Raw genomic sequence first — 18,894 nt, forward strand, 5'->3', positions numbered from 1 at the left:
TGATCACTAGAGACCTCTTTGCAGAATGTGCCTTTAAATGAAGTATTTTAATATCGAAAACAGCCAGTTCTGATACAGGGAATAACACCCTAAAGAGGTATAGCCAAATTATCTTTGAGATACGATGATATCTGGAGAAAAACAGTAGTGAATGAGATAGAAAACTCAGTTTGTATCAAACTCCAGCTATTCTTTCTACACTGATGACTCACTGTTACAGACTAATGCTTTAAATTCATCCAAACAGAGTGCAGAATTTAGGGGTCTGTTTTTAGATAGTGTGGTATGCATTACAATAAACGTCTTTAAAATTAAAGTTGTGCTGACCAGCCAACCGTAAACTGCTGTTTAACTTCACCAGACTCCATTAGGTGGTTGTAGAACACGGAATTTAATGGCTCAGTACTCATTAATCAGTGTGAGTGACAAAGAAAAGTACAAATGCAATCATGTCTTTGGTAAAACTTTTACAGTCACAGCCGTGTTGACTGGCTGAAGCTGCTCTTGTGAAACCCCTCATTTGATCTGATCAGAGCCACTGCTGGAGTCGCACACTGTAAACCGAATCTTTGAGGTTTCACAGCAACATTCCTTTTTTTCCACTTCATCTTGCCAACTCTCTTCCAGTTTTTCGCTGCTTGCCTCTCCTTCCTCATTTTGTCTTTCCCAGGCTCATCCCCTCGTCACTGGCGTGTCCTCAGATCTCCCCTCCACTCTGTCCTCTGAGTCGTTCTGAGGGAATGAACAGGCTAATTATCAGTGTGAGAAAGTTGGTGCAAGTGTGAACGCCTCTCTCTTCAACTTTGCTTTTGCCTGAAAGACTTTTTACATCTAAACCTCCCAAAGAAAGTTGGAAAGTCAAAGAAAGATGAACTCTCTGACTATCATCATCATCATCATCATCATCACCCTAAGGCAACTGGCCACTGGAGACATCATCTGGAGGTACCATGTGAAAGCTCAAGCACCAATAGCAAGAGCAATGACGTATATTGAGCATAATGTAAAATACGCTCAGTTCAGTATGCTCCCAAGTTAATCTGAGAAACTGCAGAGCTCTTTAATTATATGTGATTTTGAAATTTTCAGTGTCTGGAAATAATGGCATCAAAACCAAGTAATAGTGTCAAAATTCCCATATTCTTAGTAGAAGCACAGAAGCTTTATTATAATAAAATAATGACTATATTGTCAGGTTTCAAGGGCGAACTCCATGAACCATAAACAAATTGTAGCTAGATAAGGTGGATAAGGACTAAAGCACCACGAGGTAGAACAAACCTGACCCCACCATCAGAAGATAAATGAATTTATAGGTGACCCAATTTGGTAAACTTAGAGCTGAACCACTTCTCAGGAAAGGAGGAGGCTAAAAGTTTGTGTTGCCCAAGACATGCAAAAGTTTCACACTGGATGATGACAATCAATTTACCGATGGATCCGAGTCAGAGCTTAGTTGCAACAAGAGAGAGGATTTTGTAACGCTTTCCATCAAATCCAGTACTTGGGGGATTTTTTTAGTCCATAAAATAATTGATATTAATAATAATCACTCATTGCACATCACCAATGAACAGAAAGTAACCAAAGCATCAGGGCTTTTGCAGTTGTGTGAATAAGTGCATATAAAATCTCTGATGGACTACTAACCTAGAAAAAAGCAACCAAAAAGAATAGAAAACTGTGCAATAAAGAAAAAGAGTCCCGCATGGATCTCAAACTCATGTCTCCTGGGTAAAAGTCATCTTAATTATGCCACTACCATCCCTCCATCCTCCTTAAAAGGAATTTAGTCGCTGTTTCAAAGATCAAACACTCTTAGTTTGACTGTGAAAATCAGGCCATCATAGCTGAACTACAGAACGGCAATGATATGCAGAAGAAGAGAACTATTTGGAAGAAGAGAGAAAAGGAATAGACGTCAGACCAGTGGAAATCAGGGCTTTGATGTCATAGGAACTTTGGTTTTATGTGTTTGTGAGATGTAGTAAAGGAGGTTCCTGCTGTGAAGCATATGGTGATACAATGCTCACACCATCCCTGGGAACACTGTTTGTTTTCAGCAGGACAATGAGCCGCAACAAACCTCCAGGCTGCGAGGGCTGCATGACCAAGAAGGAGAGCGATCGAGAGGCAAGGAGCTCTAAACAATCATGATAAATAGAAGAGCTTAAATGATTGTGAATCCACTGCAAAAGTGTCTTAAACCCACAGTTTTCCAGATGTCTACTGGAGGGCGACTCCTGTGTTTGGAAAACACACTTTGGGCTATTAAGAATTCTGATAGAAAATAACTCTCAGCTCTGGTGCTCTCTGACCTCAATAAACACTTTTGTGATGAGTGTGTGTTCCTAACCACTAGTTATGAGTCTTATTGAAGAAAACACAAAGTTTATTTTGTAAATTAAGGTACTAATTAAAGTAAAAAATGAGAATAAAGCATGGTATAAAAAAGCCTCAGATGAGGCTGAGATGCATTTGAAGCTTTACAACAAACCAGGGGGTGCTCCCCCAGAAGCTACGTTCATTATTTATATACAGTCTGTGATTCCAACAATTCAATTAGACTAATTGGATGAACTGAACTGGACCTTTAGTGCTTTATGGAGCATCCTTAATGCAATTATCTGACAAATAAAATGGTTGAGCAGACTGTCCGAGAAGTATAGTATTTTATTAGCAACATATGTGTTTCACCTGTGCAGTTATTAGGATCCAGCTTGCTAACCAAGTTATCATTTCTAGCTATAAAAAACAAAACAAACAAACAAACACACCCATGTCAGAGGCCAAAATGCTTCAAAATAGTACTTCATATATGAAAGCTTAGCTTCACAGTAGCAATATCCATATATTCTGTTGCGTTTCTTACGTGTGTTGCTCGGCTGCGAGTCCATGGGAATCATCATTTTGCTTCGAGTTCCTCTCCTGGCAGCCAGAGAACGCTCCAAAGTAGAGATACTGCTGGAAACCTCATCAGCATCTGCTCCTGGAACATCACAATCAAAACCCAATCAGGGATTCAGACATCTTCATTTCCTTGGATTAGGATTTAGGTTTAGCGTTCCATTTTCCACTTGGAAAAGATCTTTATTTGATACTTTTGTGTTTTTATCATTATTAATTAGGCCTGTTTACACAGCTAATTAAACCAAGATTCATAACCCATTTATCTTAAACGTAATGATGTAAAATAAAGAGAAACTATAAGATTAAATCTAATTAAACACATAAAAAATATGAGTGTAACTAAATGAAGCTTTGCTATACACATTATATAATAAATTGATTGGTAAATGAGAATCAGTGCTGTACCTGAATGGCTGCTTTTGCTCCCCATCTGGCTCTCTGATTGGCTGTGTGCCACCTGGGGGAGGTCCTGGCAAGACTGGATTGGTGAATCGTGGCCAGACGGTGCGATGCTGGGAGCTTTCTCCATGTTCTTCATCTCCATCTCCTCGTGGTGGATCCAGAGGTCCGGAGGCCGCAGGTCCTTCTGGCTGCCCTTCCTCTTACTGGCACTGTGACTTGCTCTCTTCCTGCACAGAGGATGAGAAACGCACCGGGGAGGAGGGTCAGGAGAAGAAAACACTCCATCCATCATCGTTTATTTCCACTAAATGAAAGCACTGTGGGGTGGAGAGGGCTGTGAATTCTCCACCTGTAGCTGTACTCAAATCTGATCATCTGGATCATAAAACAGTATGAATTCAAATGAAATTTGGCATAATGTCTTGAACTGCCTCGAACTCTTGAAGATTATGAAACAAGATTATGCTCACTGAAATGTGGAGAGGAGAATTATGAAATTATACTGACATTATAAATGGGATTATACAGAAACTCTCTGAACCAGAGCATCATTTCTACTTGTATCTGTATTTTTGAGGAGTTTTCCTGTGTTTCAAATCATTAAAGATGTTTTGTTGTTTTGTTTTTTAATTTGCAGGATGTTGAGCTCTCATAGCCACCATATGATGTCATGAACAGGATTACAATAAAGGTGGATTGAAGGTAGGAAGATGAAATTAATCCACTTTATTAGTGGATTATATGATACCAAGTGTAATTTCATGAACTATATAAATAATCATTTTGACTAAAACTGAGAAAAATACTAAAAACTGCAATTTCATGAACACAAACTAGACTGAAACTGTTCATCCATTCATTATTTCTTGCTTATCTGAAGTTCTGTCTCTGTAGCAGTGGGCTAAACAGGGTATTCTTCTCCCAAGCAATCTTGGTGCCTGCAGTGGTCGACCATCGCTGATGCACCCACAATGAAAGACATATTGATTTGGAGAATGGAAATGCACTGAAGATGCACTGTGAACACAGTTGCGGCTTTTCTGTCGCATTTCTTACAAATCGGTTCAAGGAGGCTAGAAGTCGAGTTTAAAGGCATAATTGCCATTCCTGCTGTTACAAAAGTCATCTGCGTGAGTTGACTTCTAACAGGTGGTTTTGAAAGAGTAAATAAAACCTCTTGAGTGTGTTTATAAAAAGAAAACCATGACAAAACAAACTACAATGAAATAACGTTAAAACCTGATGAACTGACATTTCCTGGGATGATAAAGTCTACATGCAGAGATCTAGCTGAGGTTTTTGCTGGCTGGGTTATTTGTGATTTGGTACATATATTCAGACCTGTGTGAGCTGGCAGGGACATTAATTTCAGAGTAAATCTCTGTGAGAAAAAACAAGACATGCAGGGCAGCTCATTAACCATCTGCCTCATTACAGTGACAGCCGTTTATTGCCATCACACAGATGAATGAAACATCTTACTTCCTCTGCTGGGCGGAGGTGCGCCGTGTGCAGATGAGGGCCACGATGACAACCACGACCACGGTGACGGCTCCCACAGAAACCACAATGATGACCAGGAGGTTGCTGTTCTTCTGAGGGGTGACGCTGCCGTGAGGGGGACGCATCTGACCAATTGGAGACTCTGGAATAAATACAAGAAGAGAGGCAGAAGTTAGAAACATGAATAAATGCACACTGAAATCTGTATATTCAAAATGAATATACTAAAATGACATCAGTTTATAAAGTTTATGCCATTTTTACTGTGAATTCATTATGTATAACAAACATTTTCCTGAAACCTTCACCTAAAATGCTTGATATAGTCAACATTACAACAATAAATTATATATACTGTAATATCTCAGGCAAATTGTTAATGCTTTTTCTTTTGCTCATTAGATCTATTAAACTAACTAAATTTCACCATAAAAAGAAAAGACAAAAATTGTTTCATACATTTTGATGATTGCTGATGACACAGTTATATTCAATTCAGTTTATTTATATAAACCCACAATAACAGCTGCCTCAAGGTGCTTAAATATGAAGAAAAAAAAGTTTTCACAGAACTCTATGAAATCCCGTGAAAAGCACAGTCACTGCTTCCATAAGGTTGGGGTAACAGTCAGGTGCTGCTAATCAAATGCATTAACTGATCACCAGCAAGTCTCAGCACCTATATAAATTCAGACGTTTTGTCAGTTTGCTGGTCAGGAGCATTCAGGTGTGTGTTAGAGAAGCAATAATTGCTCTATTCAGAGAAGGTTCATTTGACGTCCATCATTCTCCAATGAGAAAGATTATTTACAATTTAATTCAATTCAATTTAATTCAACCTAAGGTCACATGGTGACAGTATATTTAGAAAGACACTGAGTACGACTTGTCTGGAAGGCTTACGAGGAGAACGCGTTTCTTAGCTGAGGAGAAGATGGCAGCACAGCGTAGGTTTGTAAGGTTTGAATAAAGCACAAGATTTCTGGAGGAATGTGCTTTGGCAGACGAGCCCAAAGTGGAGACGTTTGCCTCAATGAACTGAAGCAACGTTGTGAAGAAGACTGATCCACAATTACTCCGCAACAATGTGAGAGACTAATAAAGCCATAAAGAAATCATTTAATCATTTAACTTTTTCTATTCGAAGAAGATTGAATTTTACTGAAATTTAAATTTGGTTTTACCTTTTTCATAATATCATGTGGAAAGCAGAACAGGAAGGGTAACACTACTATAAGTTGATATACCGAATCAAATTTTAGGCAAATTGCTATATTTAACTGCTTCACAGTCACATTTTTATATCTGTCTTAGTTGTGCAACCAATATATGTTATTCCACGATACCCAAAATTGAGACAAAGGAAAAAGAAGAAGTGGTTTGACTGGACTGAAAACGCAAAGCTGCTGCTGTTGCTGCTTTACCGATCAATACACAGTGTGTGTATGAGTGTACGACAGGTGTAAAGGGAAAGAGGGGAATTGATGACACGCTCTGTCATTCATTAACTCGACCTTGGCGCAGAGAGAGGGAGAAAATAGGAAACACATATGGCGCATGAAGTCCAAATGCAGAGGCGAGGGAAGTGTGTTAAAGAGGGAGGAGCTGGAGAGGTGGAAAAAGGAAAGGAAAGGAAAACATAGGAATGGAGAGACAATAAAATGACTGAGAGGGGAGAGAGAATGAAAGAAAAAGAAAGGGAGAAGATGGATGAACAAAATATCAAGAGAAGTGTGTACATATGAGACAAAGAGAAACACAAAGGAAAAGAGATAGCAGGACACTTTTCCTCTTTCACCTTCTCTCTCCATTTGCTTGTCTCTCTCAATGAAAACCACAATCCATCAAAGCTTACGGCCACAGCACAGAAGCCACAACACCACCTTCTTTTCCTTTTTAAAGTACAATTTCATCATCTTTCTTCCTTTTTTTTCTTTTTAAATTCTTTATTTAATTTCAGAATTCTGAGTTTTAGCTGATGCAGTTTCTGCTTTCATTGTTTTGCGAGAGCAAAGGTTATGGGGTAATTAAAATATACTAAGTTCAACCTTTGATGTCACCAGAAAAAGTGATGACAGTTCAACTTCTTTTTTGAACAAAGCGTCAACCTTCAGGTCTGAAAACTGCAGATCTTCGAGTGGCCACGTGATGCTGGTTCCAAAAGCGAGTCACTCATCACAGCCTCTCATGTTAAAATGCTTAGTTTCATGGATGGATAAAAGCACGCACATTTTTATGGACAGTATTGACCTTTATAACAGCTGTACAATCGTGCTGTACAGAGGGCAATAGCGAATTCATGTGTAGTGTTTGCGCCTTTTAGAGTATTTTAATCGATCTGCCTGCCAAATATAATGTTTTCCTGTGTGGTGCAGGCCATCAAGGAAGATTATGCTTCAATTTTTATGAGTAAAATTGTAGAATTTCTACTGTCTACCACAAACATGTATTAGACGCTTGCTAGCATTAAGTGATAGATTAGTGCTTGATTTTATTATCCACACGTGGTCACATCTGGCTCCTAAAATCAAATGTGGTGGCTGCAGAAATGCTAAGGTTGAGGATTCAAAATGTAAAGTCCAGAAACCAATGGTTAATGTCATGGTTACATTCATGGATTATATACAGGCAGCGTGATCTCAATCCTTTACTGACCAGGATCTGCCTCTATGGTAAGAAAATAGGTATGCTTGTGGAAAGTCTTACCTTCTAGCGTTTTGTGTGAAAAATGTGCATTTAAGTCCAAACCAAGAAGTTCTGGTGATTAAAACTAACTAAAAACAACATCTGAAAATAAAAAGTCCAAAAGATCAAATGAAAAAATAGCAGACCTACAAAGTCCTGAAAGTCCTGTGATTGATGACACTACCTTCACCTCAGCTACACTGTGCACACGTTGATTGCTTTGAATTTTTCCCCACTGGTTAAAAATGATCACAGTTGTTCACAAGTGACAAGTTAAACATGTGAAAGTGAAGGTAAAAATGATTTAAATCAAGTCAATCATCACCTGTTAATCAGCATCTGCTTTTTGTGCAGCGGTGGTACAGTTCTGTTTCTTTAGCACTTATCCACTCACTTCAGATGAACTCAGCGACCATAAAATGGAGAGAACTCAGCTAATTAGGTCTGATTTACACCTCAGAATGTCACATAATTAAATTCATGCTACTCTAGCATGAAAAACAGAACTGAAATCAGTAGGAGTCACTTGCTAACTTAAAATATTTTATAGCTCCTGGGCGTACAGAGATGTTTATATTGTGGGAACAAGTTGGCTAAACTTCAGGTAACTTTCAGGTCTTTTCCTGTTATGCTAATGCATTCGCCAGTTACTTGGTTAAACACTCGTTCCCACAAGCTGGATAAATATTTAAAACAATTGTTCCCACAAGTTAAACAAAGAACAAAATACTTGTTCCAACAATATGAACATGTTGTTCCCGCAAGATAAGCAATTTAGTTCGACCAAGAGATAAAACATCTTTTTCCACAAGTTCCTTCAATATAATGAAATTTTTCTCACAAGAGAAACAACTTGTTCAATGACATGCCCGTGAGAAAAATACCTTGATCCCACAAGTTAAATAACTTGTGTGCATTGTATCACTGCATATACATGTAGCTATATAGCTACATGACAGAACAGATTAGTTTGTACAGAATTGTCACGATCCTGGGTCTTATGACCCAGTGTTTTGAGTTTTAGTTCATTTTGATGTTTATAGTGTATGTTTAAGCTTATTAAGTTTCCTATGTTCATTTGCTTATTAGTTCCCCCTTGTGTTTTCAACCCCTGTGAAGTCTCCCTTGCCCTTCGTGTGTTTCATGTCTGTGTGTCTTATGTTGTCAGGTCTGCGTCTCATTGTATTTCCTGTTTTATTTTGAAGGGGTCCTGTGTTCCTATGTTCAATGTTTTTAGTGTTACTCTCTCCTTGTGACGTCGTTATGTTCATGTGTGTCAGCTGTTTCTCCATGTGTTCCCATTTCCCTCATTATCCTCCTGTGTGTATTTAGTCCGTGTGCTTTCAGTCATTCTTTGTCAGGTCGTCTGCTCGTCCATGTCACTACTTCAGGAATCTATGTCAGTTCACCATGTTTAAGGTTTTTTCATGTTTAGTTTTAGTTCACCCAGTTTGGGTTATTGTTTAGTTTCACCAATGCCCTTTTGCTAGCCTCAATAAACAGCTTGTTTTTGTTAAATCCACGCCACGTTCAGTTTTTGGAGTCTGCGTTTTGGGTCCTTTTGTCAACACATACAGTCTGCCCTCGCCGGACTGTGACAAGAATACCATTAATGTTTTTCTTGTTCCTATTTATACATTAAGGAAAACTTGTACAGGAGGTTTAAAACTCTTGATGTTTTATGTACAGGACTGTGTCATCTGATGTTAACTAAAGGTAACCGTGGAGACAAAAATTTGATTTTAGTTAGTCGAATGGTAGTCTTCTGCTCATCCGCTTATTGGCACCTTGTTAAATTTCATCTTAAAAAAGCTTTTTAGATTAAGAAAGGTCGTGGCAAAAATGTCTTTCATCAAATTAATATTTGTTTTTACAATAAATTACAGTTTTATTGAGTATAAAGTAGAAAAAGAGTCCGTAATTTTAAATAACAAAAAGATGCAACAATAGCAGCAACTGACAGGAAGTCAAAACTGACCCGCGAGCAAAATGTATGTTACTGATGATAACAAGAGTAGTAACAACCTCTACTGAGATGCCCTTCAGCAAAGTAGCACAGGCCCAGAAGCTCAGAGAAACTGTGTAGAATAAATCACAAACTCTCGCCAGCTGAGTCAGTTTAAAGCCACAACGACACCAACAAATCAACACAAGGGCGACGGAGAGCACAGAAATCCTTGCAAAGCCCAGAAATCCAGCAGGGAAGCGAAACTGAACAGTTACAAAGATGACAATGCAAACAAAGACATCAAAATGCAGCGTGATTCCGACTAATTTTATTTTATAGCTTATAGTTTATTCTTTGTAGACTGGAGCATAAAGCACTGTAGCACCAAAGGGACAAATCAAAGACAAGGTCCACCCCAGGGGGAAAAAATCTCTGTGGAGAAACCAGAGTATACACATCAATGAGGCTTTAATCTGAACATCACTGTCAGTCACAATGACATCATACTGGATAACATTTTGTCCTACTTTTACTATGTTCCTGCAACTGTTCATGAACAAGCAGTTTTTTTTTTCATTTGTTAAGTTTTAAAATCCAATAAATGAGTATTAAAAAACTTCAGAGAAACAACTCAGCGCTGTCCTTAATACCAGCAGAGAGATAAACTCAATACTATCATACAGTCCAATTATGTGCACAACATTATTACTGAAGCCTCCTTAGTATTTAATTAAGGGTTGATGTTAATGTAAAACCTGCATCACGTGGACGGTTCTTTTGGAGGCTCCTATGGAAACCACATGCTGTAAATAAACTGCAACATCTCAGCAGTTAATGGATTGACCTTATACAAAGACATGAACAGAAATAACTTTGCGTGGGGCACAATCCACATTACAAATCTTTTTATCCAATACTTTGGTTTATACAGCTGCAAATCCAACACTTTTGCCAACAATTTGATGTGTTTAGTTTTTCAGTATTGTCATCATATTAGCAAATATGTTAATCTCTCAGTTTAGGAATATAAACTTAATATGCATAATGTATAATATGCTTAATGTGCTTTCCATTAATGTATAAACATGAAAGCCATTTTTTCTGACCAGCAGAGAGAAAATGTCTGAACATTTCTGAGCTACTTAAGTGAAGCTACAGGGGGTTATAAAAGACGAAGAAGTTAATGTTTTTGATTAAAACTCTTGAGATGTTGTTTCCCTTTACTTAAAACTGAGATATTTTTAACTTTAATAGCTTGGCGCTGTGAGTGGAGAGGTATGGACCTCTCACAACAACTGCCAGCATCTACTTCCCAAGAGATATGAAGAGAAAACTGAGGAACTTTAGTGAATGAGTGGCAGTGCTGAAGGTCTTTGCTCGGTTGAGGCAAGAACATCAGACGGGATCGGTTCACCTCTGCACAGAAGCCGTCAGACCTACAGAGCTGTGGCACAATGAAACCAATCTGAGGTGACTCTTCTCAAGCTCATTTTTCAAGTGAGAGGAAGCTCTGCGACATAAACGACGACACCGAGTTAAAGATGAAATACCGTTGAGCTGATGAACGAGGCTGCGACCTGCCTGACCCGCAATAAAGCCAGAGGGGAACGGAGGTCAAAGAGGACAGATTTATGATCTCCTCCGGGAGCAGCAGCAGCAACTGCGCTGACAAAATGTCAGAGTCCATCTTCAGATATACACAAGCACACACGCTGCCCGACAGTGCTCCAGTGAGACCAGATATAGACCCTGACCTCTGACCTACCAGCGGAGGAGGAGTAACAGTCTTTCTCCAGCAGAAACGGGAGCGGACAGTTATGATTATGACCATGGTTTATATCATCAGCCAATGCTTTAGCTTTTATAGTGGTTTCAGCATTATTAGCTGCAATAGTAGTGTAGTTTACAGCAAATATAGTATTTTTATATGCATCAGTAGAAGTGGCGTTAACTATGCAGTTTGCATGAGTACATTCACTTTAGACATAATTATTGTTCTTGGTATGAGTATAAGTCACCTTGTATTAAACATAATGATTGTGTGCAGTAGGGAAAAAAAAATCTCTCTCTGTGTGTTTAATTTCAAACAATAGTTGACCAAGCAGCACAAAACCCTGAAAAGATGATTTTGACTTCCAGCATTCACCTCTCCTGTCATGCACAGCTGCTACTACACAGATGCTGGATTAGCCGGGTCTAAATGCTCTCCGGTGGAGTCCAAACTCTCCCAGGGGTTTTAAAAGTGGTATTTAAAGTGGTTTAAACATGGCGAGCTGGGCTGAACCAGACTGTCCCGCTGATTTTAACAGTAGTACATTTGTAAGGTTGCCAAAACTCAGACGTCTGGTGTGTAAAGTACACTTTTGCACTTAACATCAAGCCCCACATTCTGTGACCGGCCCTGCTGCATATTGCGCTCTCCTGGTATGTGTGGAACAGATGGATTACTTTTGCTTCCAAACGCAGTGTCCTCACAACAACATAAAAAAATCCCCACCTTTTCAGCGTAAGCATTCGTATTTTAATATAGCTAATTTTGAAATAAAGCTTTTCTATCAACATCAACATGCTCGTTTTCACTGCTGAGGTCCTAATTTTGCAACAACATAGCTATCTGACAAAATCAGTGTTGTCTTTGCTATTCTATTATTTTGGCCTGAGTTATTTACAGACCGTCTTTTAACCCCTTGGCAACCTCCAGTCGCTATGGACAAATGTATGTTCTTTGATCGGCTAGCGATCTGTTGCTGAAGTTTGTGGCCTGCCGCTGAGGAATCGGTCACAAAACAGGTGCTTCACCAGAGAATTCCTTGTGTTTGCTTTGGTCTTTAGCAGAATGCTAGACGGAAGATGTCAACATGTTCTTGAACACTGACTATTGCTGAGTATTACTCGAAAAGTGCAAATCAAGCTACCACTGCAACCATGATAATGTTCACGAGAGCTAAATTCAATGTTTCAAATACAAATGTTCTTTTGTTCCTGTTTGCACGTTTCACAGTTCTGCTAGGTGAGGAGTAGGAGAACTTTCTGGGGAAATAAAAAACCACGACAGGATGAAAATATTAATTATATCATTAACAATATTAGAAGTACAGACAAACAGCTGTATTCCATATTAGAGTGTTAGAGCCATGGAATATAAATAATTCATATGTTTAATATTGTTAGTTGTACTGTTTTTAATTAGAAATGAAAGGCAACTATCCTTTCTTCTCTATGTCAAATCAGTCCAATAACGCTGCTGTTGTTGTCATTATATTAAAAACTACAAGCTGAAGATTTATATGCCACCCCACTCTTTTAATCCTGTTTGTCCATAAAGATGATTATTTTCCTCCACTTTATAGAAACACTGATTGATGGCGAGATAGTGAATCTAATTAAATTTTCCTGCCACGGGCGATGCGACGGCGAACATGAAGCGATGCTCACCGACTGTAAATCAGCAAGCTGGAGCTCCTTGTCAGGACAGAGCGACTTATTAAAGTAAGTTTAGACATGACTGAGTCGAGTGATTAGAGGAATCAGTTGAGCGGCTGTGATGAGCTGATGATGCTGCAAGAGTATCACAACAGACACGCACACACAGCCAGCTCAGCTCTCAGGAGATTCAGTCTCATTGTTGTATCGAGCAAAATAATGAACCTAAAAGTAATTCTGCTTTCTGACAGACTCAGCAGAAAATGCAGAAGATGAGTTTCTGTTACCGTTGATGCTGCTCCTGTCAATCGGGTTGGTGTCAGGCGGCCAGTAGGCGTGTTCTCCTCCTCGACCTGAAAGGCGAGAAAGAAGGAGTATCACTAAGGAAAAGGGATAAATGAAGAGAAAATGGGCTCAGAGTAATTTTGTGGATGGAACACCTGAATCTGACAGAGAGATTGCTCCCTTCTTAGGAAATAAATTGCCGTCTTAAGGCACATGTCATGTTGTACATGTGCTCTCTGTGTATGTGTGTGTGCAGTTTCTCCTAAGAGTGCATTTAGACCAAATCCTTAGGTTTTATCCACCCACCTGGATCCTGACACTGGATTGGATGTTTAGAATGGTTTCCATAGTAACGAAATACAGACAAATTGGAGATGGTTATTGAAGTGGTTCAAAGCTGGATCATCAAAATGGCAAAGCCAGCAGCTTTAAATCACCCACTTAAACTTGATTTAAAGAGGTTTAGATTTTTGTTTTTGTGTTGTTTCTTTGTCTTTCAGAAGGTCCTTGTGTGTGTGTTCTTATTACTTTTGTGCTAACATGACAGATATTCTGAAATTGAGTTTAATTAACTAACACAAAGTAGATTTATACCTGAAGCCATTTTGTATTATAAACTTTTTGCTTTCTGGGTAAATAATGATGCTGCTATCTATGCTTGCCAGTTTACACTCTGAAACCTGGATTTATGCCCATTGCAGTTGGTGTTATGAAGGAGTGGCTAGAGAACTGTTCTGCTGGATTGTTTATTACCTACATATATTCATTAAGACCACGGCAAAAGTTATGGAAAGATATAAATACATTTTTTAACGGGCAGTTTGGTCCAGCTTAGAAGTAGTTAAGGTTCCAGGTACACAGACCAGTTGACTCGTCAGTGGTAATCACCCTTCACTAGGGATGTGTAAATATGTATTTCTCGACCAGCTGGTGAGTGTTTGCTTGCTCTTCCTGTATACGTCTCGGTCACAAAGAGGTATACACAGCTTGAAAAGCTCCTTGTGATTGTTTTGGTTGCTATCCAGACTTCTCTCCAATCATTTACCAAGTACTCACAAAGCAACAGTGAACCTGTGAAGAGTGTGACGCAAATGTAAAATGTTGACCTTTAAGTTCTTCAGTTCTGGTTTGTGTCACTATTTTTTTTAAAGTTGCACTTCCGGTGAGTATCTGCAGACAATTTGGAGTCTTTCATCGAAACTAAAGGTAACCAAGGCAATCTGCAAATGACCAAAGCAATTGCAAGGAGGTTCGGATGGTGCCAAGGGGTTGCCATTGTTAAAAAAATGACAGATATTTCTCAAGAAATTCCTTCTGAAAAATTTGAACAGGACACCATCTGCTCTTGAGAGCTGTGTGAATAAGTCCTGACTTTTGGAGTCATTCCAGATCTGGATCGAGGAATTTTTGGAATGATTATTTACCACTTCAATGTAGAACAAAATTCAAAAGACAATACTTGTCTTCACAAATATGCAGATAATTAAAAAAACAATTAACTGGGAGACACTGTCATAGCCAGTGAGACCAAATTCTCGCAATCTGGGATCCTTCTGAATTTGGGGAATCATGCATCTCAAATAACTGCATCAAACAACCTATCAAATCCACAAAAACGAGAGAATTTAACCTTCACTGGCTGATGCACTAAAAACTTCAGAAACAGCCAGCTAAAGACAGTTTATTGAGTTTCTGCCTCAAAGTTAAATAAATGTAGATGGTAATCCTGAACCCAGTCTTCTATATGCAATAGTATTCACATTCTGAACTGCTTAGATAGAATCAAGACTTTAATTATGTGTAAGTTAGTGACAAAGATAATCTAACAGCATTTTATTTGTGTTTGGACACAGTCAGTTTCTCTGTTTATCAGTTACAAAGCCAATTCAGTCAGCTAAGTTTCACTAATGATGTGCTTATATCATCCAATTCTTTGTCTTATTTTTGTGTTGTTCTTCATATTATTATACTACATTGTGGGGAAAATATTTCAAAGACTAATTTGTCAAATAATCAACTGTTGTTTGAATATCTAGTAAAGGCTGAGCCAACAGGAACTTTTTAGTGTTGATGCCAATACTGATATTGACATACTGGCAGGCATTTCATGCCTTTCTATAGTTTCCTGGCTATTTCCTGGCAATCAGAGTAGGGCTCAACCCTAGCATTATTAACACTTGGAGCTAGCCTACTGTGCTCACTTGAAAACATTGACCACAGACATGATAAACAGACATTTTAGTATTCAGTTCAGTCTTTACCTTGCAAGCATTGTATAAGCAGACATTAATAATTTTAATTTTCTAATTAGATTTAATTTTTATGTTGACTTTTTGTTTTAATTCAGTTCCAGTTTCAGTTAGTGTCCAGAGTGAATTTCAGTTTAGGTTTATTGTTTGAAAATGTTTCAGTGTTGGATTTAGTTGTTTTCTTTACAAAATTAATTAAAAAAATACAAATGTGTTTGACAGATATTTCCTCTGTATTTTAGTTTTATTGTGTCTGTTTTCCAAGTTCACTAAATAGTTTCGATTACTTTATTTTTTATGAAGTCCGGTTTTTATTTTTTACCTTAGTTTACTAAAATGTTTTGTTAATTTCAATTAACTATACTTAAAATAACCTTAAACATTAACCACCACAGCACAGGATGGTTGATTAGCATGATGCACTGGGCAATACAAATGGTATTCTGTGCATTCTGAGCTGCAGCAGTTTTAAAATCTCCAGTTACACCCCTATCAGTAATGTAATGAGAAGTCAGTGCTGGCATTTTGTGTACTGTTCCACAGAGTAGTTGGGATGTATAGACAAGGCCACAGATCATTATTTAAAATGAAAAAAACCTCCTGTCCTATCTTTGTTGCCGATGCTTGAGTCAGAAAATTTAAGATATTTTTGCTGAGGTAAGATATTTTTTATTCATAAAGTAAGAGTTTCTTTTCGGTATATGATTTTAGGTGTTGCTCCAAAGTGGATCTGGATGGAAGAAGTTGACTTAACAATACATTTATATGGGTTGCCTTTATAGTTTGCCTCATTTGCATGACCACTATATTGGTGAAAAACTTTTCTGAATAGTCATTTTTGTGTTTTACCCTAGTTTACAAAGCAGCAGGCGAGGCCAATATGTGAATGCAGAGCACTGAAGGAAAAACTTTAAAGAGGAAGTAGATCATCACACGGGCTGCCAGAGAAGACAGACTGGAAACTGATGAAAGAGATTTTCAAAACCTCAGCACTGTCGCTCCCATCAGGAAACTGAAGCTACAGACCCCCATATCTCAAATTCACTTAAAGTCACATTTTAAAAGCTGATTTCTTTCTCACGTACCATCGAGCAGCAGCAGCTGGGCTCACTTTCAGTTTGTTGAAATATAAAAATGTTGGAATTGTTTATGTTTTTCAATCTACCCAACCCAGTTTTCATTAAAGTAGGATTTTGAAATCTTTAATCAATTCTTTTTCTTCAGTCTGCCAGTGCGAGTGCATTTATGGCTGTGTGTGAGTGAAAGCGTGTAAATGTGTTTACAGAGCATAAGGTCCACAGAAACAGGGCCAGGCATCAATCTTCCCTCCTCCCCTGACAACACCTCTGATTTATATGGAGAGGGACCACAGAGTGTACATGTGCACATACCACATACACACAACTGTCAGTGACAAACAGCACCATTTAACACCCTGACACATGAGCTAAGTCCCAACGCCTAAAGCGCTTCGCTGCACTTAAGTCCAGATGCACTAAAAATTCCCAGGACAAAGAGGGTCTGAGGTCCGTTCTGTTTCTGTTACACTGAACTAAGTACTGGAAATCTGGTGAAAGTCAGACTGGAGGACAGCCCAGTCCATTAACCTACATCAGTTTATGGGCAACCCATCTAGGGTTAAGGATTTGTGTTTAACCACATACTAAACAGGCAAATATTCATAAACTAGAAGATTTTACCTTTTAAATAATAGCTCACACAATTTGGCATTTTGTTAAAATCCTTTCTAGTTCTAGCTGGAGAAAAATTCTGTAGAAAAGATACAGGGATACACAGAAGGTTCATGGATATACGAAGGAGGATATGTAGATGTGACACAGGAGGATACCATGGGTGGGTGAGGTGGAGGCAGGGGCCACCCCTAACAGGAGAAGCCGAAAGAAGGTTTAAGAACAACTGGGGACAATTCTATAAAAAGGGGTGAATGTTGACCAAACCTAAAACCATATGGATGTTATGTTAAGACATTAAACATGAACCTGGCTAATCTAGCAAACATGATTGGAACCAACTAAAAATATGCTCTCAGTCATCTAACAGTGGGTTGGCAACAACAGGTTATATGCAAAGAGCCAAATATTTGCATATAACCTGTTTTTGACTGAATGAAGTAATTTTATATGAGCTGTGAAATGAAGAAAAATCAAATTAAAAAAACTTTTCAATGAACATGAACAACGAATATAGATTACTGCATATCGAGTCTCAAAGCAGCAAGCTGTTAAAGCAGTAAATCCTAGCTCACACTCAGTGGTGGTTTATCTGTTCAGAAGTGCAAAAGTGCAAAAGTGATGCCGTTCTTTTTATCTATAACAACACACCATGGGAGCTCAGTCCTTGAAAATGGTGAACTGCCCTCTTCAGTTAAAGACAAACTCAAGAACCTCAAACTGGATACCTCAGCCTTCATTGAATGATGTGACTCAGTGAACATAGTTGCTGTTCCAATGGGGGAAAGAGTGTATGGATGCCTACATGATGCCACATCTTTCTATGGAAGAGGATTAGGGCCACTGAAGAAAAAAATGTGGGCACGTTTTTTCTTTTTCTTCTTTTCCAGAATTCTGAGAAAAAAGTCAGAATTCTGAGATTAAAGTCCGAATTCTGAGAAAAAAGTCTGACTTTTTGGAAAAGAAGAAAAAAAAGATGTGCCCACTTTTTTTTCCCCAGTGCCCCAATCCTCTTCCGTATCTTTCTGCAAATCACTGAAATAACCAATCAAATATGAGTGTGCTTACTTTTGTAGTTAATTATTATGTTTAACAAATGACTATTGTGATAAAGACTGAAGTCAATGTCATTGTGAGAAACGTCTAAAAATTTTAAACCTTTTTTTAGTACAACATTAGCCACTTCTGAAAGAATATTGCATTTTACGTTAACAGATGACTGTTTCCAGTCTTCATGTCCTCATGGAGGAACTAGGTGTTTGGTGTGTGCCTTTTTTCTTTCTCTCTTTTTTGTTCTTGTTCAAAATCCTTTGTGCACTATATCCAATGTTTCTCCTCTGCACACGTCCAAACCAATGACTTCTACAGTCCTTGGTTTGGACGTGTGCAGAGGAGAAACATTGGTCCAAACCAGCTCAACCATGTTTCGAACTTTGTCTCCAAAATGTTCAACCTGAGCTGCCTCTCTATAGGTCTCATTTCCGATCCTGGCTATTCTGGTCACTTGCAGTTAAAGTCGTAGCATCTTCAACTCTGACACCTTCAGCTCAGCCTCCTCCTCCTGTTAGGAGGAAAAGATGATACCTGCTACATGACATTCATTTTTATCCCCACCACCCTGTCTGCATCCTCTTCTTCACCTCTCATGTGCATTGTCCACCTTCACTACCGCTGCTTCTTGCACTTAACACTATTACACCTGTCTCCCTGTAATTCACCTACGTGTATTCTGTCTTACTTCTACTGACTTTCATTCCTCTTTTCTCCAGAGTATACCTCCACCTCTTCAGGCTCGCTT

General features: G+C 38.6%; 1 protein-coding gene across 1 annotated transcript in view; it reads right to left on the minus strand.

Annotated features, from left to right (window-relative positions):
• dcc (DCC netrin 1 receptor) overlaps positions 1–18,894 on the minus strand; it is a 355,407-nt gene that overhangs the window by 56,560 nt on the left and 279,953 nt on the right. The window contains exons 22-25 of the mRNA XM_080303632.1: positions 13,159–13,224; positions 4,795–4,957; positions 3,316–3,539; positions 2,873–2,989 (exon numbers count right to left, since the gene is read on the minus strand). Coding sequence (XP_080159758.1) covers positions 2,873–2,989; positions 3,316–3,539; positions 4,795–4,957; positions 13,159–13,224 — 570 coding nt within the window. The remainder of the gene's footprint in view (positions 1–2,872; positions 2,990–3,315; positions 3,540–4,794; positions 4,958–13,158; positions 13,225–18,894) is intronic.

The sequence above is a fragment of the Astatotilapia calliptera genome, chromosome 7, assembly GCF_964374335.1.
Source record: "Astatotilapia calliptera chromosome 7, fAstCal68.1, whole genome shotgun sequence".
Lineage (NCBI taxonomy): Eukaryota > Metazoa > Chordata > Actinopteri > Cichliformes > Cichlidae > Astatotilapia > Astatotilapia calliptera.